This window comes from Echeneis naucrates, chromosome 4 (genome assembly GCF_900963305.1).
Source record: "Echeneis naucrates chromosome 4, fEcheNa1.1, whole genome shotgun sequence".
NCBI lineage: Eukaryota > Metazoa > Chordata > Actinopteri > Carangiformes > Echeneidae > Echeneis > Echeneis naucrates.
Genome location: NC_042514.1, coordinates 18,315,053 through 18,331,732, shown reverse-complemented (window position 1 = coordinate 18,331,732; position 16,680 = coordinate 18,315,053). Strand labels below are relative to the sequence as shown.

Below are 16,680 nucleotides of genomic sequence, written 5' to 3'. Positions count from 1 at the left end.
CACACACACACACACATAAAGAAATTAAGCTGCAAAACTTCAAAAACTTCAAGATGATAACATACTTCCAAATCACTTGGGTTACCAGCTTTGTTACAACACAGAGCAGTGGTGCAACATGCATTGGCCTTAATGTCTGACGCATTTGCAGACACACGAGGGAGTGACATTTTTCTGGAAATGCCTTGTTCCACATTCTACACCTAAACTGAATGCACCTCACAGAAATCCAACTATCATCAGCCAAGCTAATCAGGTATCCATTCAAAAAAAAAAAAAAAAAAAGTAAAGACCATCAGAAAAAAAACTGTCTATTTTCTTCATTAGTACATATATTTATGTACTAATGATGGATGGTGTTACATTTGGAGAAGTCAACAAGTCCATGTTTGTCACTCAGTTTCTGTATTTTGTCCACACCATAACGCACACACAGGCTCATGAGCTTTTTGCCAACATATATTGCCCTCATTACTAGACAGTGCAGCGACAAACACAAAGGCCTCAATTGAAAAGCAGGGCTTCCCAGGATAACCCCTGCCATTGTATTCCCGGATCCCTGGTTCTGCAGAGCTGCCGAATTAGTGCACATACCTCTGGGGTAGTGGCGTCATGTGGAAGCAGCAAGCTCGCTGTGACTGGTTGGCTGGCTGGCACAATGGTTAGATGGATGGATGGATGGAGTGATGCCTGCAGATTCCTAACAGGCTGGCAGACAGCTTCATATATGTCTGTGGATACATATGTAAATGTGCACATCGGTGTGCCTGTTGAGCTGCCTGTCAACATTTCTGACTACCGGGCTGAGGTTATTATTTCATCTCTCAGATCTCTTATGAGTTATGGATAAAAATTATAATTCACAATTTACACTGATGATGTCAACATGCATTCAAGGTAGAATGTCAAAGATGAGAAATAAATTATTAAATCTCATTACTGTATAAATTTTGTGAATTTTATGTGGCCTTCTCTGGTAAAGCCAAGGAAGAAATCAAATGTATTCAAATTGAGTATTCACAGCGAACAAGCCAATTTGATGACACCAATGAAAAATCATTTTTTCAGAGGCTTCTGGCAACAGGTGAATTGAAGCATTTTGGACATGAAGTGCAAGATTTAAATCAAACAGAGCTATAATTTAAATCGCACAAATTAGTGGCCAACTTGTAATTTGTAATGATAATGAGATTTTATCCATTGCTGGCAAACCTGCCTGATAGTAATGTGAGCACGGAGATTGATAATGATGGATGCTTAACTTTTTAAATGCAGGCCAGGGGCATAGTTAACAAGCTGGTGGTAAAAAGCCTGCAATTTGGTATTAGTGAGTAAAGGAAATAAGGGAGGAAAGACTTATTGGTAGGAGGGACTGGAAAGCAGCAGCAAGATGTGGACAATATGTTGATCAAACTAAAATGAGGGGGTTGAAACACTTTTGTGGGAATATCTTCAAAAAATGTTTTGGTTATAGAAAATAGTAAAGAGAAGGAAGGACAAAGGAGGAAGCAACAGAGTTATTGCATATCATGCATGCAAGCTTAGCAGGTGGGAGTTAAAAAATAATAATGATAATCATTAGCAGATGAGCTAAAGCAGCAGCCCAAAGCAAAGCCAGTGACAGAGACCCAGAGATACTTGTATAACAAGTCAAGCACACTTAGATACACACAATAGCACAGGTATGTGCACTGTAAGACAAACTGCCAGACACACACACTCCCATCACTATGCCCTAATAAGTCCAACGGTGGAGGCTGGCTCAGTGAGCAGGTCCAATCATGAAGTGTGCACGTATGCCAAAGAAGTTCAGAGCAGTGTGTTTTCATTAAAGTGGAAGTCGTGAACGGGGACAGGAGGAGGTTCCAAAAACTAGTTAGAATAAAACATCAGTGAAACATAAGAATGATAACAGCTTATCATTGGTTTCTATTTGGGTAGACCCAGTAACTGTAATATGAGAAAACATAGGGAAAAAATGTGCTGAGAATAAATTACCATGGGCTAAATTACTAATACCAGAAAGATTTTTTTTTTTTTTTTTTTTTGGTGTGATTTAGGTCCATATCTTGGAAAAGGTGGTTACATACACCTCTAGGAAAAGGATTATTAAAATAGAAGTAAATGATTTACTTAGCTACAAACACTATTGGGAAGGTAAGTCTTAAATTGACACTATTTGCCTCTTAAAAATAGAGTGTACATTTAATGAGAAAAGAAAAACACACGAAGAACAGGAGAGTCAAAAATATGATTACTACTTTAGTACTTTACAAACAGATCGATATGATCAGAGGGCTCACTGGTACTACATAACACAGAGTGAAAAAGATAGGATTCAGTTCCTAAAATATTTATAAGCTTAATTATGGATTATCATTATAGAATAACAGATGATAAAAAAAATGTCAAAAGTCGTTTAGTCATCACAGCACACCATCATCTACAACTATAAGATGGTCAAATACTGAATTCTGAATTCATTTGTTTTTCCTCTATTCATTTCTCTAGATTCAGAACCTTTCTGCATTTGTACCTTGCTTTGAAGTAAAAATCTTGGTTTGATTTATGAAGTCAAAGCTGTAAATACTCTGTTGTAGGTACTTTTCATTTAATATTATTGGCCATTATTAAAGTGCATGTACAAAAATACATTGTGTTTAAATGTGTATGGGTGCCAAGTAAAAGAAACAGGCAAGACTAGTCCTTACACGCTTTACAAGCACAATGCTTCCCAAGTGCATAAACATCGCCCCCCCAGAAAAAGTCTCCCAAGTGATCAATTTAAGACTGAAAAATTATTTCTGCACGCTTGACTGTGTTTCTGCGTCTGCATATGTGATACACTCATCTCAGGGAATATGTGTGCATTTCACTCCAATTATAAAAATCTCTGAACACACATAAAACCATGTAACCATTTCCTATTCCAAGGGGAAAACATGCCATTTTTGATCCATACTTCATTAACATCAGAGCTTGACCCATATGAGTTTCTGAAACACCAGAATTTATATTAAGGTCATGAAAAATAACTGGACTGGTGAAAAAATCTTTATGGGTTTAGCTGTGTGAGGACACATCTGCTCAATTTCTCATTTTCTGGATGAGACTCGAGGGTTAACTGGTGACTCTAAACTGTCTGTAGTTCTGAGTGTGAGTGGTTGTCGGTCTCTGTCTGTCTCTGTGTGTTGGCCCTGTGATGTACTGATGACCTGTCCAGGATGGACCCCACCCTCGTCCAGTTGGAGCTGGGATTGGCTCCAGTAGCCCCACAACCCAGAAAGGGATAAGCGGTAGAAAATGAATATATGAATGAATGTTTTCCATTTTGGGCCATCTTTGACAGAAAAACTTTAAATCAGAGTTCACAATGTGATTAATATTTCACTGTTCTTTTATTACACAGCCTAGGGGTTGATAACAGCAGCAGACAGATATATAAATCCAATTTCTTATTTTAAGGTAAATCGACTGATGCTGTGTTCTGCATTACAACACCAAAATGTGCAACGGGGCTTAAAATTCCTTCTATCAACAAAGGAATCTGTTTAACAAATTTCAAAAGGGTTGTAAACTTGTCAAATGTGCCCAGTTTGAATTTATTACAAGAATATTAATGATGCAGCAAGATTTGTAGGCAAATGACTCCACATCATAAAATATTTAACATTTTTCAACCTTGTGGGGAAATGTGATTGAACTCACTGACCTGCTGATCACATCACATGGTAGAGCCGGACAAACTACACCAAAGCCGGCTACATCTCAATTACACATGGAGGGGAAAAAAAATAAAATAAAAAATTACCTATCTTCACTAAAGTTGATTTGTGGCTAAATCTCAGCTGAGTGCTGAGCAACAGAATGAACTGAGATTGATCATGGCGATAGAGTGAGCAAACCTCTCACCTCACAAACCTTCCACTCTAATATTATAAAGTATTAAGTTGCACATATTGGTTCATATGAATAGAAAATGTAAAAATACATTTTACCCTGAGGATAGTGGAACCCCCGTTTGACTTAATAATGAGAAGGATTTCAACTCTCACTACTGTACTACCGTTTCATTCCCATGATGGCTCAGAAGCAATACATAAAATGTTTGAGTGCTACTCAGCTACTCTTCAAACAAAAAAACTCAAGATTAAATATCTTGTTCATGTAATTTTACATCTCCAAGCCTCTCTTGTTAGGTAAGTTGATATTGGTAGCAGTGACAGCACTTGACATCTGTGATATTTGCAGAAATACGTTGTGAAATTAAATACAAACCCTATAATCATTTATTGGTTATCATCCAAGTCCTTTCTGTGCTTTCTCCTTGAAGCAAGAGGGAGAAAGCATGGAAAGTGTGAAAATGTGTAAACACTCGAATTAGACTTGCAGGTGATGGAGGAAATGATAAACCAAGTGAACATTTGCTTCTTGTTACCTTTTTCCAAAATCCAAACCATACCAGCTCTGTGCGGTGAAAATTAGCATCAACAATAAACATAATGGCCTTAGAGTCAAAAAAGAAGTGCCAACAATACAACCTGCTGTTGTTGAAGGGCGGCTCTGAAACACCTCCATTTCTCAAGGATTCTACTTACATGAACTGTTCAACTGCTTTAAATTGAACACATTCTCAGCAAGATCTTACAGCTTCAATTTAGTTTCAGCTGTAGATACCTTTTTTCTTTCACAAGATTTTAATCACTTTTTAAATCAATTTTAAATATAAATAAAACTGGCTTCATCTTTATTCATCTTTTGATATACAATAACAAATATATGCCAACAGCGCAGATGAAGGTCCAGGCTTTAAGACAGACTTCGTTCTATACTGTTCAACCAATTTTTTCGTCACGCACTTTCAAATTCTCACCAGCCTCACAGTCTCTTTGAGACTGGAGAGACAGAAAAGGTGACAGAGAGGAAGAGACGGGGGGAGAGAGGAAGGCATTGGTGAGTCAGACTGTAAACACTTGGTTGGAGTGAAGTTATCCAGCTGCCATGAAAACTGATCCAATGGCTGACAAGTTTGAGCCGACTATCGTGTCGTGTCAGACATACCTAACAAAACTCTCCTTACAAAAAAAAAAAACACAACTGGCAGCATATTAGTAATAATGCTGGCTAAAACAGACTTGCACACAGACATGCTTACATCAGCACAAACACACATCAAGGCTAAAACCACAGAGGCTAAGGTTGTGTGTAATTGTGTACTTGGGGTAAGTGAAGAGGTGACGAGCGAAAGACAAGATCTGGACACATGTAAAGCTACAGAGGCTTGAAATAAATCTTCCACACTTTTAACTGGAGCGAGTGGGGGTCTCCCATCACACTTGTACAAACACACACATGCAAACACACTTAGACTAACTCAAGGAACAGCGGCCACCTGGTCTGCATCACACCTCAAGAAATTTGTTTCATTTCAATAGAATGAAAGAGTCACTGAGCACTTTCACAGTCCCCATTGTCTCCACACAGAAAACTCTCAGCGAGCCAGCAGTCCTGCTCTAACAGAGTCCAGACTTAAGTAAACAAATACCAAATATGGTGTAAAGATTAACCATGCTCAATCTCCAATGCATGGCATGCTTATTTAAAAATGTCCTTCACAGCAGAATGAAGCAACTATGTTATGGCCCGCATCCTAAGGCCATGTTAAACTCTATGCCAAGTTAATACAGAGCAGTTTTTCTTCCACTTGATCATCAGCTGCAGTGGATGTGTTATTGGTCAGAATGGCTGCTTGGCTCCTCCAAGTACTGCACACTATGGTGGGAATACTGGAATGGCTATAAAGATATGGCTGCAGGATTCATGGAAAATACTAAAGTTGATGGAAAATAAGCAACTTTTGCACGGATTTACGCGAGAGGGTAGATATTACACTCATGTCTTGTGCATAATAAGTGGGAATGGGGAACAAGCAGGTGTTACTTTATCCCACTTTGGTTTTCTTTTCAGATTAAGAAATGAGATATGGTATCTAAATTAGTGAGCTTGAGGGGTGTTATTAACTGCCTGTTCGCTGTCTCCAGCTGCATACTAGCAATGCAAACAAAATAACAAAAAAAAAAAAAAAAGTGATTCCTATAACTTTCCGTCAACCCGAAATCTCTCTGATGACTGATTTCAGTGTGCAGGACAACATGCCAGATGAGTAGGTGAGTATATATCAAAGGCAAGAGCTACAGGTTCCTGCTAATGACCTGCAGTGCATCCAGCCTCCTTTTGCCACACCTCTGCTCCAATGTTCTGAATAAAAGTCAGTCATGAAAATATTATCCAGGATAAGCACTTAAGAAAAACCTTCCCACCGAACACATTTTCACCAGACTCTCTAAGGCTCTTTCTTGTCAATTCTTCTGAGAACTCTCCTTTAATTCACTCTTAATTCAAGAGCTAATATTGAGATACCCAGACCTGACCACATTATGTTGTCAACCTCCCGAAAAAAGTCCTTGAAATTAATTGTACGGTAATTCACCTAAGAGCGGGTGTGGAAACAAAAAAAAAGGAGGGTAAAAGACTGATTATGACAGTGTCAGAAGGAATGCCAATGAGAGGAATAATGAAAAATAAGGTAACAGGGAGGGAAGAGACGTACCAAACACACAGGGAACTGAAGCCATTATCACCATGAGTTTGTTGAGGGAAAAAAAAAAAAAAATACTTTTGTCTTCAACAGCCTCTCATGTTCATGATGCTGGATGCCCATTCCTCTCCAGCCGCCTTTGCAAATCAGAGCTCAAAACCCAACTCCACCACAGCGGCCTAATTAGCAGAGCGGCTGCCAGTCCGATGAGGGCCCGTGTTTCATCAGTCTCTCATTTGCTCTGAAACGGCATTAACCTTTTGGACAGGCTGGTGCTTTGATTTCTCAGCTGTTTACAGCACCCATCTACTTTCTAAAAGTGTTATATTTCAGGTGCTTGGCCGACTGCGTGGACTAAATATAGGCACTACGTGAGATTTCCCTGGAAAGGGACGAGCTCTGGGGGCAGAGGATCCACTCCATGTTTGTGTCTGTGTGTGCATGCGTGTGTGTGTCTGTGTGTCTGTGTGTCTGTGTGTCTGTGTGTTTATGTGCCCTCACTAATTTCCAGACTTATGAGGACTAAATTTCCTCAGAGAGTGAGGCAGGAAAGAAAAAACAAACAACAATTATGAAGAACCTGACAGATTGAGTTTTGGTGTATGATTAAATGGCGATTAAATGTGCGCAAAAAACATATCAAGACACGTCCTGTTTAGGGCTAAAATTGTGTGTTCATTATTTTACGCGCAAACACATAGTTGGTATCTTATATATGGAATCTTAAAGGCAATGCCCCCACAATTTGTGTAAGGATAGTTTTTGAACAGCTACTGACTCTGTTCTGCCTTCCTGATGAGTTTCACTACTAGCCACCTAGTGTGGCTAATGGAAAAGAAACAGTTCAGGTAGACATAGAGATAGTCTAGTTTACAATTCACAGTGACAGGCTTTCCAATCTGTATAGCATATGGAATGGGAAAAAAAAACTGGCCCACAGTGCCCCTACTTTCTTTTGCTAATATAACAGTGTATCATTTAAGGATAACGTACGTTTGACAGAATCTATCGATTCAACCTGAAATTTGTGTTTTGTTTGGTGTAATTCACAGTTGGCTGGCTGCTGATAACCATCACCATGGTGGTGAAAGCCAAACAACAGCAATAACAGAATCTAAATATATAATAAAATATTTTACTGTCTTTTTTTTGTTTTATAAATCCTGTAATTGGTTAGAAAAAAGGTCACTGGGGACAAACTGAAATGCATGAACCAGCATGACCCCTCACTATTTTGACAGTACGCTTAACTAATGCAGGTCTTCAGTCATCCTTCACACCACCCACACAGGTTATCACTGCAGCATAAGGACACATTTGTGATGATAGATATGACGTGGCTATATATTTCCGGCTTAGTTTCGAGGTTCAATTGAGTAAACGTCTATTGTGACGTGTGCAAGTGAGTTCTCTGATACATCCATCTTTGTGAGGACCAAAGGCACAGAACATTTTAACAAATACAAATCAAACTGCGGGTTCAGAGCTACAGTAAAACTTAGTTTTATGCTTTAGGTTATAGTCGGATAATTTGGATTCGATAATTCACTGTGTTGGTAAAGTTTAGAATTCAGGAAATGCATTATGTGAATGAGCGTCCTCACAAATGTTGGAGTGCAACAATGTGTATGTGCTATGAAATGTAGGTTTTACCTGTGCCTTTGTTGCGGTCCACAAAGCAGTACTTCAGTTCATATTCTTTCAGAATTTCATGGACCTCCTATAAAAAAGACAGAAAAGAAGATTCAAACTGAAAGAATGTAATACAATTTTAAAAAATGCCTAAGTAAGTGGAAACTATCAATATGAGGACTGACAATTTCCATCAAATCTAACATTTGTTAGAAATATATAATTGTCATCTCAAAATTACTGCGAGAATGAAGCCCTTTCCAAAGTATGTCAGAGGTCCATATTTAAACCAACTCCAACAACAACAATTTCATAATTTGCCTCCAGCATATTTATTATCCTGCATAATTATCAAACCAAGTAAACTGCATGCAATTAAATTTGCTCAGAACCATTCTGAATTCTTCACCACCAGATGCTTTCAATAACCCAGACCATTGCTCATCACACTGATAACACCTTAACTTAAACACCTGAGCAACCGATTTCCTTCCCAATTGATGGGAGTTCATCCCCAACTGCAGTAATTTGTGTTGTGTGCGGTGAGTCCACTCTTGTGATCAGAAAACCTCACACTTCCTCAAAGTGTTATGAGCGCCACTGCTCACTATACTAACTCCGTTTGCTTTGTTGCCTTCATAATGGGTTTTACTGTTAGGTATCCACACAGTTGCTTTACTGCACAAAAGTCGATGACACCACAAACTGTTCAAAGCCTCGCATCAAGTATTTTTTTTTTTTTTTTTTAAAGATATGCTCCTGTGATTTGAGCAACCTTGTGTTCTTGGACAGGTTTGACAGTGCCTGGATATTCAATAGCTCCACGCTGCACAGGAACATAGTGTAGGTGGAAGGGCTGAAGAGTGAGCGCACACACACAAAGAAGGAAAAAAGAAAAAGAAACAATCACCACCCACAGCACAAAATCAACCTGCAAGCCTCAGTCTAAACTTTGACAGTGGAAAAGCATAAAGCAATTATTGCTAAGTGCCAGCAGAGGCACAATGTAAAATCTGCAGTCTACTGTACATGATACACATCAGAAAGGACAAAATGGTTTATCCTCAGATGTATACAGTCTGAATTAACAAGCGTGGATACACTGTGTCACTAGTAAAAGAACCTTACGAAGATAAAAGAAATATAAAGAGAATGGCTGTTATTAAAAAAGAAAAATGAAAAAAGAACATTGACACACACACACACACACACACACACACACACACACCAGATCTGGGGGCAAATGAATATGGTGACACACAAAACCATGCATCTGCAATATATACATTTTAGTGATGAGCTCATGTTGTCATCAGACCAACAGGTCAATTGTTGAAGTGGTTTCTTTTTGTCGTTCTTCTGTCAGGGAGTGTCCTCATTCATTTATGGACGGGTACCTTTGTACTTTGTAATTTTGTATGAAGTATCTAACTAACCCCTCGGTGGAATTTGACAGGATAACATCTCCTACTGTAGGTTATAATATAATCTGGCCTAGTTTGGAGACAGTGACTCCCTGTCATTATTAATCATGTGCTACTTTGCTTTAAAGATATATCTATTTATTCATTTATTTAGTGTCTAACCTCATATGTTTCTCCAGTTCAAAGAGTTTGATCAATCTAATGTACAGCACTGAGAAAGCTTTTCACAGTTTTTGGTTCCACATCCTGCCAACATGTCTTTCAGTACATGCATTCCCTCAAAGTGCAATGATCAAAATGTTGGGTGGTAGCAAATAAAAAGGCTTGAATGTGGAAAAGTCTCAAAATAAATGTTTTTAGGAGGATGCACCTGCTCTGTTGTCATCAGCTCATGTTGCCCTTGCCCGGTGTTTTTATCCACCACTGGCAAATGTTAGCCATGTTTTGTGCTTACATTGAAATATAAAGAAAGTAAAGAAACTGGCTTCCGAATTATAATAATATAGCAGCTCATAGCCGTACTACATTTTACACAATTTCTATATTAGACTGAAAGCAAAGTCGAAATTTCCAGGGGATCATGTAGGCCGGATACTTTAACAAAAGCATTTCCATTCCCATTTAATTACATCAATTCTTTAAAGAAATAAAAACAACATTTCAGGTGTTCTAATATGTACAATTTCCATCTTTCTTCTAACCACCCATCCAGCCTACTCAGGTACACAGTGAGCAAGCTTGCTCCCGCTCAGCAAAGGCTATGCGAGGCAGCCCACACAGAAGGTCAACTTGCTCGCCCTTAAAATCAGTGCAGAGTGAGCTGTAATAGCTGAGAGGGAAACACAGAGAGAGAAGAGAGAGTGACAGAGGAACAAAAACAGACAGAGAGACAAATCTGCGCTCGAGAATTAGTCTAAAGAGACGGAGAATCCGCTTGAAACAGAAGAAATGCAAAATGCATAATGGCCCCTATTCTTTTTCAATAAGTAAATATAACCTCTCAGGAGATTTTTCAAGAAAATGCTGAGGATAATGCTCGATCCAATTTTTATATATCAGCCAATATTACCTGTTAAAGCTGCAACTATTGATTCGCCTTTTTGTAAGCAATTATTTTAGTCCATAAGACGTCAGCAAACTACATAACAGTTGAGGCAAATTTAAGCAGCGGGAGACAGCCTCTGTTTAAAGCGCATCACTCTTCATCGATACTCATAGCGGTGATACTCATTTTTGTGAGTCATAACTACAACAAGAAAGACATTTTATGGAAGAATCTAAACTACTCAGTGTTAAGCTGAAGACTGAAGCATAATGACCACTACTGCAATAACTGATGCAGCTGGTGAGAACATTCCAACAAATCTTAATCCAGAAATCAGTTTCCTGGACTTCATGTAAGGGTTTGCTTTCCAATCACGAAATTCAGTCATCTTCAATAGCTTGTCCGTTTCCGGAACGCCGGGGTCCTGGAGCCAATCCCAGCTCACTCTGGGTGAGGGTGGGGTACACCCTGGACAGGTCACCAGTCCATCACAGGGCCAACACCACTCACACTCACACTCAGACCTACGGACAATTTAGACACACATGTCTTTGGATGGTGGGAGGAAACCGGAGTACCCTGAGGAAACCCATACAGACACGTGGAGAACACGAAAATGCTTCACCCAGGCCCCAGGGCCGGGAACCAAACTCGCGACCTTCTTGCTGTGGGGCAACAGCACTAACCACTATGCCGCCAAGCTGCCCGCAATCAAGAAATTAAACTTTTTTCCCCCTCAAATAAGCAAAGTTTTAATGCCAGCACACACCTCATACTACTCTAACAGAATTGTGGACAAACAAGGTGAACATGAAGAAAATAGGATTGTACAGTCAGGAACAAAGCAGGACAGATATAAGCATATAAACAAAGTGATTTAAGCTATTTATTTTCAACCCCAGTTTTAGGGTTTGCAAGGTCTTCTCTTTTCTCTGTTTCTGTTTCTACTGAGTGTTGGACAGTCTGCAGACACTGACATTGACCAAGTGCTGTACTACATTCAGACAAGGTAAAAAGGTTAAATCATGCCTTCGTCATTCTCTCCAGTGCTTTTACTTTGAACCTTGTGCTGTTCTCTGCTTCAGCCAAATTGAGCTGAAAGTTTGTTTCTCACAGCTCTGGCACATTACAAGACATTTAAAGACTATTTTTAGGAATCCAAATAGCTCTAGCTCTCATCTCCGTAACACAATATACTAGTTGAATACACCATGCTGCTCCTTTTTTTTTATGATATTCTAACATGTTTCACCTCATTTCTTTTTACATGCCATGTTTTATTGCTGACTTGATGTTTGCTTCGTTTTCCTTCCACTATATTCCACTCGGTTTTCTACAGCATTCCACTTTGTGTCATTGAGGTCCCATTACACAACTTTTACCGCTTTCTAATTAAAACTTCTTCACCGGCTTCAAAAAAGAGAGGCAGTGTGACAAACCAGCCGATTCAAGGCAAGAGCTTTGAATCAGTAAGAGCAAACACATACACTACTAAAACTAACTGCAAAGATTTTGATGTTACATTCCAGTAAAACTGCTTTTTTTTTTTTTTTTTTGCCTCTAGCCATCACATAAATAGATCAAGTCCACAAACTCTGACGGGTGGCAATCATCATATCACATTTAGAGACGCACTGCTCCTACCCCAGCACAGTTCTTCAAGACCAACACTGATTCAAGGTCATTTAGGCCATTTTACAGTACGCTCATCTATGTCAATAATAAATAATATGTAATTTTGATCTTATCCTGGGTGATACTTCCAGCATGTCCAGTCAGTACCCCAGCACCAGCCTCTTCCCCTGGGCGAGTTCCAGGAAGATACACTTGAGAAGGAATGCAATGTTGCCCCTGTCTCACACCTGGGAAGGCTACATGGAGCCTATCGCTGTAGCCTTGATACATGAAGTAACATGAATTCACTAGCACAACACAAATCACGCAATCACCAGCTTCACACCTGTTCATGCAATGAAACACTGAGCCCTCCGCTCTGAGTCTGCACTAAAAACCGCTGATATTGCCAGCTTTAATTCACTGATCATTGACTACATTGTTTGCCAAAAACCACCACTCACCACCACAGCTGCTACTTGCGTTATGTTATCTCACATTTAGACACTGCTGCTGCTGACTGCTGTTTTAAATCTGATAGCACACACTTTTTTAAGCCATGTTGTTTCGATGATACGTTGGACATACAGTACAGGCCAAACGTCCGGACACCTTCTCATTCAAATGAATAGGAAAGTGTGTCCAAACTTATGGGCTGTACTGTACATTGTGTGAACTGTACAGATTTGGACAGAGCAGAAAGGTAATGTTAATGTAAGAACACCAAAAGAGAATAACTTTTCAACTTAAACAAATGAATATTCTACTGCGACGTTTCCAGGTCGCGGGGGGTGCTGGAGCCAACCCCAGCTCACACTGGGCGAGGGTGGGGTCACCCTGGACAGGTCACCAGTCCATCACAGGGCCAACACACAGAGACAGACAGAGACCAACAACCACTCACACTCACACTCAGACCTACAGACAATTTAGAGTTAATCCAAACATGTCTTTGGATGGTGGGAGGAAACCCACACAGGCACGGGTAGAGCAAGCAAATTGTGCACTGAAAGACAAAGGGTCTGGGAATCAAAACCTTTTTGCTGTGATGCAACAGCGCTAACCACTATGCCACTGTGCTGTCCCCAAATGAAGAACAATACAATGTGATACCTGTTCATCACACACACACACACACACACACACACACACACACACACACACACACAAAAACATTTACTCACATACACACACGCATTTCTTGTTGCAGTCATATGAGATGGTTTACAAGCGCAGATAAAGTGGTCAGTCATTTTCACCTTGTGCATGTGTGTGAGACAGTGAGCATCAGAGAGAGCAAGAGAAAGGGGGGCCGACTTGGTGGACAGACACTCTCTGCATGGCCTCTTTACGGCCGGCAACTGTGTCCTTGACCTACTGATAGAATGATATATGCCGCAAAGAGAACAGATGATGAAGTCCAGGTCTGCCAGCCACCAAAATGCTCCTCCAACACTAAGCCCTACCATGTGGATAGAAATTATTAGCAATTCAAAAAGCACATCATTACCACTCACATTTAGAGAGCTGCTATAATAGCACTGCATTCATGCCAGTGATTCTGTAGTTTTATGAGCAGTCTAAAATGATGTAGCTAAGCAAAGTAGATCTAATTTATGTATTATCTAGACACAATAAAATCAGGATTTTGATATATTTGATGATGATGCTAGTGATAGACAAATGTGAGCAAAATTTGGTTTTGAGCGTGAAGAGAACTGAGTAATAATTTTTCTACTTCCATTTCTATTCATGGGCTCCAAAACTATTTGATGGAAAATAGCCAATGACTACGTTAAGTGCACAAATGGCATCAACCACTTTGTATTTTTTGCTCATCCTTGCTTTCAAACAATTATGAAACATGTATAAGAGCTGCAATTAGTTACACAGGGACAAGGTGTATATGGGTGGGCGGCTGAGTGTATGAGAGTGAGTGTGTGAGTGTGTGTGTGTGTGTGGGTGGGTGTGTGGTTGAGTGAGTGAGAGACAGGTGGCTCAAACCATGCACAGCATGGATCACTGGCCCATCAAATGCCTGCCAGGAGGGCTTCTTAGAAAACATGCACACTCACATATTGTGGGCAGACAACCATAAACACACCGAAGTGCAGACATCTCTTTTCCTCTCCTCCTGTATTTTTCTCTCTCGAATACATTCGGAGCGTTCACACCTTGCCCGTAAATTTTAAATCCTTGCTGTGTCGGCAGAGGTAAAACAATTTTATTTTGATCAATTTGCTTCAGGTATCTAGTATTTCCTCTCCATCCAGGCGCCGCTGCTCTCTATCGATTTCTTACTCACTTTCTGAAACCATATAAGCACCTCTCCGGTAGATTAGGATAGCGCCGGCATAATACCTACAATACTTTTCATACTTACAATTAAAACCGATGCTAACTTATTACTGTAGCAATACACCAATAAATACAACATTTGTCACGCTATGGAATAAATAACACCAGTATTCTCTGAGTGCAAAATGCTCCTTCCTTTACCAGAGGAGATTGGCCTTGTGATTCATCATATGCTATTACTCTCCAGTTTCCCAATAAATCTTTTTAAGCCTGGAACTCAGAATACCATTTACGAACATCCTTGTCATTTGTTAGAGTCAGAAAATTCTCATTCGGAGTATCACCTGGAGTATCAAGTCATCACCCTTTGGTGTGATCAACTCAAACAAAACCTCTCCAAATTGATTTCTCTTTATTCCTTAGTAACTCCTAAACAGCACATCATTGTTCAACACCCTCACCAAAGGAAATGAAAAAACCAACTGGAACATCTTTTTTCTAAGAGAATAAAGTTGTTGTTTTTGAATTTCATGTGGGAACATGGTGGGCTGCTGTTTTCTCAATCGCGGTCTGTTTCTTGCATCTGTTACTGTGTATTCGTTTCTAATTTTTGTCTTGTTTACACATAGCAAAGGAGGAGCCATTGGGCTGCAGGATAGCAGGTGGCTTGCCCTGAAATATGGGTGATTCTGCTGTCGACCAGTACGACTCCACCTCCCTCCCTTCACCACAACCAACCATCTCTGCTTGTCTCTGACCCTGAAGCGACTGGGCTCAGATTGGAGGCTATTCCACCCATTGAACTAACTCACACTGCTCCCAGCATATCAGCAGCAACACACCAGGTCCAAACATCATTTAAGAATATTCATTATTTTTGTGTGATCACCTCTGCACTGATTTGCGAGGGATTTGCCAGATTAGATAATTACTGTTAAAATGATCATTTTACCTGGGTGAGATGGTGAACAGTGCTGAAGCCTCGACAAAAATGTAAGAAATCCTAAATACACTCAGATGACAGGTCTGGCTCAAAGCCACAGCATGAGGCATCATCATGGCAGAAAAAAAAGCATGGTAACTGCTGAGATATGTGGAGACTGGCAGAGAACCTCTTAGACGTAAAAGCTAAATGGCCTCTTGGAGTCATTTGTACTCATAAACCAAGGCGCCAGTGAAAGCACCAAGCACATCAACAGACTGGACATGGGACAGTTAATGTCTTCTATACTCGCACTACATTTTTGTACCATTACCGACTCAATGTAGAAGCCATTTTCCATTAGTGGACGAGATTATTCAAATATTATATATGCTTTGTAACAAATTATGAGACTCCTAATGTCACTGTAACAACTGCAATATACAATTAGCTTTTTAAACAGTGTAATGAAGTGATTGATGACAGTAACTGTTTATGATGAGGAAATCAAAGTTTATATAATAGCAGCCCAGCAAAATATTCCTATTCATCTGACTCATAATATCACGCCTCAGTCAAATGTTTGTCTATATTACTAATCATTTCTGCTAGGGAAAGCTAAACCACTGAAACAGGGAAGGACACATGGCTTCATTCTGTTTGTTCCTACTCTGCCTTCAGCATCTTGGAAGAGAAATGGAAATCTGTCAGACTGATCATTGTGGAGTTTTCACACACTTTGGGCAACACTTGCTGGAACTACTCCATGCTTCTTTCTGGGCACACCAAAGTGAATGTTGGCATGGCTTGTTTTTGCCATTTTGATCTCACTGAGCTGTAACTGACATTGGATTTTATTTTGTTTGTTGCTGACTCAAATGTGAGGTCAGGTGTTTGACCCAACCTGAATAAACAATACACCGTGTGTAATCATTGGGTTTTTAAATCAGTGTGGAGTAGTACATCTCCTCCGTTACACAGGAGGCTCCAAACATGCAGGTCAGGCCCATTTAAAATCATCTCCCCTGCATCACTGTCATTCTCATTTCCAAAAACAAACCCTATTCAATTCAAACTGTGTCTTAATTTATCAATACAAAGCATAACATGCAATTTCAAGCCTAAGGAGCCGAAATATGAACAATGA

The 16,680-nt window shown here is 39.8% G+C and overlaps 1 protein-coding gene across 1 annotated transcript in view; it reads right to left on the bottom strand.

The window, feature by feature from the left end:
• The window catches only part of raver2 (ribonucleoprotein, PTB-binding 2), a 62,737-nt gene that overhangs the window by 39,526 nt on the left and 6,531 nt on the right, over positions 1–16,680 (bottom strand). The window contains exon 2 of the mRNA XM_029500604.1: positions 8,252–8,318. Coding sequence (XP_029356464.1) covers positions 8,252–8,318 — 67 coding nt within the window. The remainder of the gene's footprint in view (positions 1–8,251; positions 8,319–16,680) is intronic.